General features: G+C 38.2%; 1 protein-coding gene across 2 annotated transcripts in view; it reads right to left on the reverse strand.

Annotated features, from left to right (window-relative positions):
- Positions 1 to 5,476: 5,476 nt before the first annotated feature.
- LOC133519803 (protein spaetzle 5-like) overlaps positions 5,477 to 12,328 on the reverse strand; it is a 50,251-nt gene continuing 43,399 nt past the window's right edge. Inside the window, exons 4-8 of one of the 2 annotated variants that reach the window (XM_061853913.1) lie at positions 10,056 to 10,261; positions 9,354 to 9,630; positions 8,762 to 8,920; positions 8,025 to 8,198; positions 5,477 to 7,405 (exon numbers count right to left, since the gene is read on the reverse strand). In XM_061853913.1, coding sequence (XP_061709897.1) covers positions 7,231 to 7,405; positions 8,025 to 8,198; positions 8,762 to 8,920; positions 9,354 to 9,630; positions 10,056 to 10,261 — 991 coding nt within the window. In that variant the 3' untranslated portion in view covers positions 5,477 to 7,230. The remainder of the gene's footprint in view (positions 7,406 to 8,024; positions 8,199 to 8,761; positions 8,921 to 9,353; positions 9,631 to 10,055; positions 10,262 to 12,328) is intronic. The other variant, XM_061853914.1, reaches the window with a different exon arrangement.

The raw sequence follows: 12,328 nt of genomic DNA on the forward strand, positions 1-12,328 counted from the left end.
TAACACTTGCACTATCTGGGCTATCAAAATTGCTGGACTTAGCTTATTGGTCTGGCTCTAATTTGTTTGAAGATGTTTATCAGTTTTTATCCGATGACTAAAAAGGTAATAATTAATAATGAGAAAAAATACGTAGATTTGAGAGTCAATGTTGAATCCATGCTTGTTTATTAAGTTATTTTCAACTTTCTAGCAAGGCATCAACCATTGCATCAACTAAGTGGAAGTTTAGTGTAGTTGTCACTCGCACCCCGCGGCTGGAGATGAAAAATGACACTTCCAAACCACGCCGGCGCCCAATCGCTCCAGACACCAAATTATATTACAGAAAATAAATTTACGACAATAATGTACTCACTAGTAGAATTCTTGACAAGGGACTAGAATAAAACTATTGTGTCACTGAAGCTTTGTAATAGTTTTTGGTCCTGGTGAAACAAACATGGTACGACGTAATCACACCTTGCCAATTTATGTAAGTAGGTTAAATTAAGAGGAAAGGGGACGGCCGTTTCTCCATACAAACGTAGTCCTCACTTTCCTCTCTGGATATTGACATTATGGAATATATTTTTACATAATTTGATGTATATTAACCATAGCTAAGCCCCTACGTTTGACTTTTTCCATTTTTATTGTAAAAATTAGGAGCGCAGTACTTATTTCATACAAATTTTTAAATGCTCCTAACTCTTATAATTAAACATTCCAAAAAAAAACTAACGTTCATTGTTGTGCGAGGAAAATGAGGATTACGTTTGTATGAAAAGGTGATTTCGCGCGGGTCCTCCACTTTTGTCTTAAATAACAATCAACTGGGTCAAAATTTGTATTAGTTGCCTTGTTTTTTGTCTCCAAAAATGTGTCGGAGTTGAGCTTTTTTATGAGATGTTTTTTTTTTTCTCATGTAAAATATAATCTGTAGTTAGAAATAGCACTCAACTTTTTTTAATTTTTTAGATACAAGCGTGACGTGAAGCGTGGTCATCCCAACTCCAAATAACTATTAAACGTTTTGTCATTCAAAATTTAAATCATTTCATGTTTTAATACTAAGGTTCTGTTTTTCAATTTTTTTTTCGTGGTGTTGGCGTCCAACTGTAAATACCGACTCAAGTTAAGCAAATCAGTGGCCGTTTCGTAAACCGACGATTTCCATGGGCAGGATTGGTCCGTAGGACCCAGATTGATTTAAGAAGTGGAGCCACCAAGATTTTTGGTGTAAATTTTTAGGGGGGGAATGGGGGGCGTCTCTTAACTTTTTTCTTGATATCTACATCATTTGAGCTACTAGGCCGAGTGTGATATCGTTTTCGTATAGATAAATAGGGAATGCCGAATTTATCTATGGTATCATACATCTATGGTATCACATTGACACCATTCCGAAGTAAGTATTTATAAATTACCTGTCATAAGAACTACACGCTTAAACCGCTGAACCGATTCTGTTGAAATTAAGTATCGAGATAGTTTTCATCCCAAAAATCATCTCTTTAGGGGTTGGACGTTTGTGGCAATATTGGAATAGCCTATTTTATTACATGCTTGTAATACAATAAGTTACATATAACATAATACCTGCATAGTATCACTAGCTTGGGTTAAGTATAATATTAATAAGCTACTAATACACTATGGAAATTCAAAGGCCGAAATAAATGATTAAGTACTTCATTTAATTTTAATTTTTGTATTGGGAATGAACAACCGCTGCCGCTGAAACGATTTAGGTATAATCTACATGTTTGATTTTGTTGAAAATGATACCAAACGTGACTTAGAACCTAATCTTATACAGTTATTACATTCAGACGTCGCAGCTGCTGAGCCCCCCCCCTCTTCCTATCAAAAATCCACCTCTTAAATACATCTTAGGAACACTAGGATTAATTCTGTCAAAGGAAACCTTTGGTTCAGAGAAAGCTGTATTTGGCCTTTGTATCTCGTGTGCAAGCGCTTCTAAATTGAAATCCATAAAGATTTTAAATTATGATTGTTAATTGGTATATCTGAAATTTACTACCGTATTTGGATCTGTTTGAAGAATAAAAAGCGGCATTTTAGCTTTATAAACTTATTCTGATTTGATAGACATAAGTGCCTACGTACTTGTGCGTAGGCATTTATGAGCGAGATAGTCTTTTTAGCGAGCGAAGCTCCTCATGCAACTTCTTAGTTTGTCAATTTTAAATTACATTCAAAATACACATTTTCAAAATTTTACGAGTACCTATTTATCACCAGCGGTATAAACTAATTGAAGCTTTCGGAGCAGAGAGAAATTATTCAAGGTGCCTGCCAAGGCAAACTCGCTCGTAGAGCTTTTTCTCTAAAAAAGTTGTCAGATCTCGTAGTACCTAGGTACCAAGTTTGTATCCCTGTAGAACCTATGTTTACCAGCTCTAACACTATGTAACAGTAATTACATACCTATCTATTGATTAAGCAGTATGTCATTGCCGTTATGGACACTCGCCTAGGTACTTAAAATAAAAACAGAAATGGATTTGTAGTACGAAACCGATAAATTTATCATTTTCTTCTGTGGTATGCAATGTATCTACAGTCAGTCAGGCATAAAGTGTAACAAGTCCTGATTAATCAAGCTCCCGTTTAGATTTACAAGCTTTAACTCTATTAAACAAAAGTGTTAAAACTGGAAAAATCTAGACGGGTCTAACCCTGAGTTGTAACTCAGCAAGCTTCGTGGCCTAAAACACTATATTTTGTCACGACGTTATTAAAAATACTGTTAAGTATCTGTTGTAAGTTTATGTTTTAAATGTATATTTTTATTAAGTGTTTTTGGCACTCACTATGACAAAATGTGCCCACACAAAAAGAACAGTCGGAAGTTAAACATATTATTTATTAATTAACTAGTAATAAATTCCCTGCTTGTTGTAATATCTATGTATTCACTAGATCAACATGTTTGTTACAGCTTCATGAATTGACTAGTCGCTCCGTCGAGAATGACGTATGCTGCCTGCTTGTTATTCCGAGAAAAGCCTGTTCCCTAGGTAAGTAGTTAGCTACCTATTATGCCGTCTGTAAGGACTGTAAGTATGGCTAAGGGTTAAAAAATAACAAGTATTCTGAATATAATAAGGCATCCGAAATAAGCCGCCCCTCTTAGGCGCACCCCTTAGGTTCTGCTTTTTTTAAATAATTTCCTTAAAATCGAAACGAAGCCTACCACAGCGGCGCACGCATAGTTGATTTTGTTTACATGGTCCTCATTTATCACCAACGTAAAAGCTGAATCACAAAATAGTCATTCGTACTTACAGTACCAAATTCTAGAAAATGAGTAATATTCGCGACTGACCAGCGCACCCCCAAACGATGACTCACGAGAATTTCACCCGCTCTACTGTGTCATTTCCTTGCTCGCTGTTGAACTCATCACCGCGCCATCTGTTGGTACCGCATTAATTACGCTTTTTATGTAAGCTTCTGCTACAATTATACACGATAATTAATAATGTAACCCTATTATGATTAGTTATACATTCATGTTACATAAGTTTACGCTCTACTTTAATATATTGTGAATACTAAAGTTCAAATATAAAACAAAGACCCTGTTGTAAAAATATACATAATGAGTGGCAAATAACACATTTATAATTTTATAAAATATGATATAAACCTATAAAACTATCTCTCGGTTGCATTTTTCTCTTGGTATTTATCTGTGAGGGTAATACGTGTCAGAAAAACTTAAGAAAAGGAATTATAAAAGAAAATGTTACATATATCCACTATAGTTTATAAAATTATATGACCTTGCGGTATAAAATAAAATACAACTATTTTTATTAAACATAATAAATAGATTATTTATATATACTTCGTACGTACTTATCTACATTTTAAAATAAGATTGCAACGTGCAGACCTTTCTTGCACCGCGGAGCGCCAATTTCATTGCTACAAAAGTGCGTAATATCGATTACCGGCTCCCTTACCCCATCTTCCGTCTCTTTCTTATTCGACGCACACTCACAAATGTCAAACGCAAAACGTCATAACTGTGAACGCAGCGGTAAGGAACGACTTTACGCGGGAAATGTAGGCGCCATTTTGACGGTTCCTTACGTCACTTACGTCATTTTTTCGCGCCATGCGCTTCCCCCGTCGCGGTAGTCATGACAACCGATCTGTCACACGCACAGAACATAAAATGCAAGCATTGATTTTTTCCCTTCCTCTTTTACTTTTATGCGTAGCGACGTTTTACTTGAACTTTTGAAAGCTCGAGTTTTAGCAGTGGTTTTGATAATTTATGGAAAGCTTTTTGCCGTAATTTGCTTTTTGCTTCTAGGTTGTTTCTGATGGTTACGTGCTGATATTAATAAAGCTGAGATTTCTAATGGGAACTAAGAGAAGAACATTTTAAGGATTTATTGACGTCTTGAAATCACGTTTTCAAAAGAAATATCTATCTTGAAAAATCGAAAAAAAAAAAACAGTCTATTCATACAACTTCAAAGTGCCATTGAATCGGGAAATACAGAACATGTTTACAGCTTAAGGGAAAATTTGTTAAGGTAGGCTCAGCCCCAAGGGTGCGCCAAGGGTTCCAGCCCCAGATGTGCCCCTCTCGTTAACTCTATAGTCGGAAAATATGTTGTCTTGAGGCCGCGGGATACCTAAATTATTTATAAGGTGGCGGACGGATCAATTTGAATTTGATTTTTTTTCAATATTTTATACTTAATCCTTTTATTTTAATGAGTGTCGGTAGATGTTTTTTTTCTTTTATTAGTAGCATAACTAAATGACAATCGGATTGAATTTGTTTCGTTTTAAATTTGAACTAAATAAAATATAAGCAACTCAGTTCCATTTAATAATGATTAAACTTTTATTGGAGGTAATTTTTTAGGGTTTCGTACCCAAAGGGTCAAACGGGACCCTATTACTGAGACTCCCTCCGTCCGTCCGCCCGTCTGTCACCAGGCTGTATCTCATGAACTGTGATAGTTAGCCAGTTGAAATTTGAAATTTCTACAGATTATGTATTTATGTTGCCGCTATAACAAAAAATACTAAAAACAGAATAAAATAAATATTTATTTCCAATCTCGAGGTTCTCATCCAATCACCGAAGTTAAGCAACGTCGGGCGGTGTCAGTTCTTGGATGGGTGACCGTTTTTATAGATAATGGTACGGAATCTTTCCTGTGCGGGTCCGACTCGCACTTGGCAGTCACTCGCAGTTATAATTATAACAGCGGGCTATTATCGCGAATTTTATGTTTAATCTATATGGTACATAAATATAGATAGTTTTAGTAGCAAAGTACAGAAGGATGCGTATCTTCCGTATCGTATTTTTTGTTAAATTTTAATGCGATACGAATGCACTAGTGTGATTAGTGCATTGGCTATGCAAGTTCGACTCACTTTATATTACGAGTACCTAGCAGTAGCAACTTTGGTTGAGTAAAATAAAACAATCGCGTTTGTATTTCGTATTGGGATTTATTTGAAGAAATTAAATAAATGTACAAAAGATAAACAGATCCTAAGTCTAAACCCATCTACAAACTTTTCGTATAGGTACGTTAGGTAGGTAAATAAATCACTCAACTTATATTAGTACTGTCCATAAGCCTTAACAATGCTAATTATAAACAGAGGCAAGCCTTGCTTCTGAGCTACATGAAAAAGAGATAATAATAGAGATAGGTACCAGAAACCTTTTGAGCATAGTGTCGACCGCCTCTCCATACAAACCTGTATATAGTCCCCATTTCCCTCGTCAAGCGGTCAAGCGCAAGGAGTGGTCTGTGGTACATTAAATTAAGTAAAAAAAAAGAAATTTCAAAATCGTTAATATTCAGAGAGGAAAATAGGGAATACATTTGCATGAATAAGCGATGGTCCACTTTCCTCTTAAAAAGCTGTTAGCCTTTCTTATCTCCAAGTAAATTCGTATTTCGGCTGTCGTTCGCTAAATCGAATACCTATTTAATATTTTGTAGTATTAATGTGTGATAAAAATATACAATATTATTCACCAATCTTAAATAAATAATAATTTATTTATAACTTAGGTTTATTTTTCTTAAAATTGTTCGTAGCTATAATACCATAATCCCTCCAACAACAAGAGTAGTATAAAATAATACCACCTAGGTATTTATTACTTTTTTGTTTTTGAAGCATTCTAGGATCCGCTATTATACCTACCTACTACTCGTATCAAAATACCAACAAACTAAAAACACGTCACAAATGTGACCGAAACCGGCAAAACGTCCCGCTTTGTCTGTTGTCATAAGGACGCCTTGACAGGTTATTCGCATAAAGATACAAGCAAACCTCGTCCTTATGGCAAGCGACAAGTGGGGCGTTTTGCCGGTTTCGTTTCACAAATGAAATTCATTTAATTTACATGGAAGCTAATATTTACAAACACTTCACTTAACCACTTAACTTATTAATACTTGGTTAAAATCGTAAGTAAGCATTTAAAATTATAATACTTGTCTTTAGGACAAAAGTGACAAACACACTTAGGTAATAAACATATCGAAGATAATATTGTATGGAATTTTGGATGGACATTAACACAATTAATAGATACGAGTTTTATACCTCGTAGACTGTGAAAATAATAAGTTACATATAATATAGTCTAAGATTTTGAAGTTTTTTTTTTACTTGATTTCTAGGTTGGGCTTTCCAAAATCAAGATTTTTTTAATAAGTGGACGCCGAGCATGGCGGTACTTACTCATAAATATGAAATACCCATGTTTTCAATGGTAACCAGAAAACGATAATACCTACTTTGACAGCACAGCCTGTATCATAAACGAAATAAACGTCTCTCTAAAATGAACCAAAGACCGAAATCGAAACACGACAAAAAAATTCCTACTAACTAGCGGTGTTGTGGTAAGGTTCGATTCCTAGAATTGCAACGCCATCTAGGCAGCCTTATAAAAAGTAGCTTATAAAAAAGAACTTTCAAATTAAAATATAACATAAACCTATGTTTTACGAAATGTCATGACTTGATATTAATCGTCATAATAATTATTATTTAATTCATATTAAAATTGTGTAAATTCATACTTAACATACTTGGCAGTGAATGTTAACAAAATGCTTTTAATTTGATATGCGCGCCACCTAGCGACGAGTAGTCGCGACAAAATATTTACGATTAAAATACTTTGTAATAAACTATCTTGATATTAAATAGGTTTTAAGTGTTGTTGGCTATTATTGTACACTGACAACAACTAGGTATCCAGAAGACATCCGTGTATAAGGTCTGACCACTCGACTCCAGAGCCACCAGTCGTTTTTGTATGTATTTCTGTTCGCAACGGGAACTGTAACCGACGGGCACGGAGCACAAGTTACTGCATTGACTTGATCTGTAGAACAATAAATAACGAATTAAATGTACATATCATAGTAGTTTAATAATGAAAAAATTAAACATTTTATAATTATGACACTCTTAATACTCCGGTGATAAATTTCGCTTGATGTCACTACTACATAATAGAGGGCGCTATTAATGACCAGAGCGAACTTTGTTTCTATGGTATCCAATAGGTGGCTTCGTTGATTGTAGCAAACATGGTAACTATTTTTGAGACTAAATTGGTTTAATTTAGATACTTAACCGGTAAGAAGTAACCGTCATTAATACTATTTTTAGAAAGTAAACTTTTTAACGTATGCTGTTTTCGGCTAGATTTAGATTAGTTAGACAGCCTCTAGTAGGTACATAATATTAGTTCCTTTACTATATTCCGTGTTTAAGTTAATTCTGCACCGAAAAAATGTCGGGCGCCGCTGTGAACATCATATTTTCATAGGAATTTGACATTTGTGGTGAAGTTGCCGCAGAGTTAGCTTACAAGCCTATTCTGATTTTAATAATAGGTTATGAATGAAATCTGGATTAGATAAGGATCTGATCTATCTGAACTTGATATTAAAATCAGAATACGCCTATTAGACGAACTGTATTCGGTTTGTACTTACGTGCATATCTCCGCGCGCACCAGCTGCGTCATGTTGTTGGGCATGTTGACGACGTAGCGCCAGCTGCCCTTGTTGTTGAGCGCGGCGCGCGGCGTGATGTAGTCGGTGCGCGCGCGGCACAGCTCCTCCGTGCCGGGCGCTTGCCGTCGAGGACGCTCCGCGGATGTCTCTGCGCTGGAAGTTTACATGTAGATTACTAATTTTACGATAGAATTTTCGAGTATGCAAAAGGGAATTATAAAAGGTGGACTTCAGTACGAACGGATGCAGGACCATTGTTACCTAGCCTTTTCACCAATTGCACTACGTTAAGTTTGGTCCATAATTCAGAGTAATCAAGGTAATTCAACTTACTTGACCGCGTCAGTCACAGAGTTCTGCTCTAGTAAACGCATCAAGTAAATTCATACGTTGCTAACGCAGGCGGCGCTGACGACTCTTCAGGATATATATAAAGGTCGACGCTGCCAGGGATTAGACCGTTTTTTTTCTTCGACTTATCTAGCCAGCCCCATGGCTATCTTCAGAGGGTCTACCGCGAATACCGAAGTTCGCAAATTGCGAGTATATTTCTCTGTAATTCTAATTAGGCCTCAGTTGGAGTAAAAAAGAAAGATGCCCGCTATTAGCGAACTTCGAGGCTCTCAGCGCCTCGCCTCGGCGCCGCCAGCTGCATCTGATCTGAGGCCCAAACCAGCTCTGCGTTTCGCCCTACACTTGACTATTCGTGACCTTACCTGGCCAGCCCCAATGCTATCCTCAGCGCCTCGCCACCTGTGAGCTGCCTCTGCTCAGACGCCCGCACCAGTTCCGCGTTTCGCCGCCGCCGATGCCTCGTTGACCTCGTCGGGAACGTCACGGAGCGTTGTACGGTTACTTCAGAGCGCGATGGGTATCTGAATGGGATTATTTGTTTTTAACTATAGGATTTTCTTTTTTACATAGTCTGTTTTTTTACTGTAAAGTACTGCCCATAGAAATTGCATGGAATGTTTATTTGTTTTTACCATAAAGTACACTTAAAAAAAGACTATAGGTATGTACTTCTTTGAGACTAATATAAAATCTCTGCATGACAAATATCTTCTTCAATATAGTGCCAGATGGACAAGAGCCCAAAAAAGTGGGTAGATTCCGTTTTAATAAAATGACTCGATATATACTATATACACAATGTATTTGTAGTTTTATACAGCAACTGGCATATTTGGAACTTGGCTTCTACGAGAAATTTTTTGAAAGCTATTGGTCAAATTAATTGAAAACACTTAAAAAGAGCTCAATGTTTTAAAAGCTAATAAATGTAATACTTTTTCAATTTTGACTTACTTCCACCACTCATTAGGATTATACTGTGTTACTCCACTAGCCGCTTGTCTAAACCAATCCGCGCTATCATATTGACTAAAGGGCGTGTTGTAGAAGTTCTGATTATACACGTTGGTCGGCCGGTTGATTTTGTTCTCGTAGTCGAAGCTGGGGGCCCAGTAGTTGGGGTTCTGGTACCCGAACTTGGAGAAGTTTGACGATTGGAAGGCGTTGATGTTATATGGCGAAGGGTCCACGGGAGATGGTGGCTGCAGGGGAGTTTTCTGGGAGAAGATTTCTGAAAAAACATATAAAAGTCAGCTGTGGTTACTTGTGCCGCAAGACTGTGATACTATATAATGTATGATATAGATAAGCCCAACTGTTTAAGCCCTGATTTAATCTCTATGAATTTTGGGATTTATAATTATCTATTCAAAATACCTAATTACTTACCACTGAACTGATCTAAAAATGGTTCGGGAGTAAATCAGTTTTTGGGTTAAGTAATACAATAAGATGCTGAGAATGAACACATGTTTCTATTCTTCCCGTGTCTTAAAGATAGTTATATGGAAAGATAACTTTAACTTCCCGTGTCTAAAACAAACATAACCAAAAAAATGTCACTGATTTGTAGGTACTATAAATTACTGCAACTGACAATTTACGTCCGTCCTTAAGAGATTGGAGGAACAAAAAAGATATTTCCAAGAATCTCACCATGATTGAACCTGGAATGGAACTTCGTGTTGTAATTTTTTGGCTCGTTGACGATGGAGATTTGGTCGACGTTGTGTAGCGAGTTCGGGCCGTAGCCGTATCCGTAGTCCACCTTCTTGTTGGAGTTAAAGTCGTCCCGCGTCTCGTCCGACAGTAGCGTGGAGATATCGTACTGTCCCGCTTCGATTAACCGGCGAATTATTTGTCTGGAAAAGGATGCACGTTATTTGGAGCACAGGATTTGATCTTGTCACACTGCATTGCAATATAGGCGTGTTAAGGGCCACCCCACACTATAACATCCTTTGAGTGTCGGCGTCTAGTCAGCGCTATGGAAAATGATGTCGCTACGCAGTTGCGGCAACGTTGCGTTGCGTCGAACAGCAGCCATAGAGTTGGATAGACGCCGGCGCACGGGAGAGGCTGGTGTGGGGTGGCTCTTAATAGACAACTGGAAAGTCTCGCACATTTCAGACATGTTCCTAGTAGACATCCAGCTTTCTCAGAGATATTGATCCTGTGGGGTACAATACTTGCACATTATCGATGGTCACCATCACAAATGTCATGAACAGATTAAGTCAAATAATCCACTTAAAATATATGTGCTTACAAAATTCGGGTTAGAAAGAATTCGATGTATAACTTCTGCGCTAAATAATCTTGAGTGACCAAGTTAGCTCGGCTAATCAAACGTGATAAAAAATTATTTATTTTCATTTTCCTTATTTCCTGCTTATTATTTAATTTTGGAACCCGGCTAAACGGTCATGAACAATGTCAATGTAGGTAATTCCTGTCCTGTATAAAGACATTGTAAGCAGCGCAAACTCGTACCACGGGAGACTGCAGTCCGAGGTTGGTCCCTTGACAATATCACTACTTATACTAAAATAATACTGCTACCTACTAGCTGTTGTCCACGACTTGGTCCGCCTGGATATATCCGCGTGGATGTGGAAACACACTTTCAACCCCCTTTTAACCCTATAAAGCGCTGAATTTTTAAAAATATTTTCGTACTTTCTAATCTTTTCTCTTCCTACTAATTTCAAGGAAATAGGAATAAAGGAAGAGGGAAGGAAGGAAGGAAGGAGGAAGAAAGGAGGCTGGCTCAGCTGGAGCGCGTCATATTAAGTGTTCCACCGCGCGCTTTGTGGACGGGGTTTCGGGAACGCGATTGTAGACTTCCGATACCCCGTCAGCGTTGCCATTACGGGCTCGACTTTTGTGGCTGCTGCAGCAGCCTACTCCGCTGAAGACGCCTCGGAACACTTGAGGGCCTTCCAGCTCGGAACCGCAGGTTCCCGTTAAGGCGGCATCATTCGGGCTGCGTATGCCCTTAGACGCCGACCTGGCCTCCTACGGCGCTGAGGGAGCGAATTCGCATCGTCCTCGCGCATTCTCTCTGCAGCCTCCTTTTGCGACAGGACGGTGACGCTAAAGGAGGCCACTGCCGCCCACGCTTCCTCACTGCTGAGCATGCGGCGTATTAGCGCCGGCAGCGAGAGGTCTCCTCCTATGGCCGAGGACAGGATAGCGCGAGGCTCCGCCCACGCAGGGCACTCTTCACGCGTGTGTTGCGCCCTGTCCACGGCTCCTCCATCGCAATGATGGCACGCTGTCGTCGGCTCCCTTCCCAACCTCTCACACAGGTACCAGCCGAAACAGCCGTGCCCCGTTAGGAGCTGCGTGAGATGGAAGGAGGGCCCCGTGGAGTCTACCTTAACCACTTTTAGCCGTCCTTAACTATGTTGATCCGTTGGTTGATGGGGGGTTCAACAAATGGTTAAGCAGATTGTGGATTTGATCATTTTAGTCCAAATTAATGCTATAATTGTGCTAAAAATCGGGCGTCGTACTTGTGATCGTCAGATTAAAGAACTGCGTACAAATAATTGTCAAATTAATTTTTAGAAAAATTAAAGTTAACGATTTGGTTAACCCTCCACCAACCCTCCAAAATTTAAAAAACTACTGTAGGCTGTAGACGCATTCCTGCTCGCCGGAAAAGAAAACTTTATACAAGATGTAATAGTTGGGATCCGTTTAAGATCATGGTCAGTATCATGTTTTGTTCAGGAAAAAGTAAAAGAAACAATTTTTTTTACGTGTTTTTTTTTTTATTTGTATGTAGGGTTGGCCGACTTGGACGACCTGCCCATAGAAGCATGTTTTTTTCGCATTTATAATTTTTTTCAAATTTTTTCTAATTAGAACACCTTAAACGGATATCCACTATTTTTGTTACATTCTGTATATCCTTTTTTTCT

Source organism: Cydia pomonella, chromosome 7, assembly GCF_033807575.1.
Source record: "Cydia pomonella isolate Wapato2018A chromosome 7, ilCydPomo1, whole genome shotgun sequence".
Classification (NCBI taxonomy): domain Eukaryota; kingdom Metazoa; phylum Arthropoda; class Insecta; order Lepidoptera; family Tortricidae; genus Cydia; species Cydia pomonella.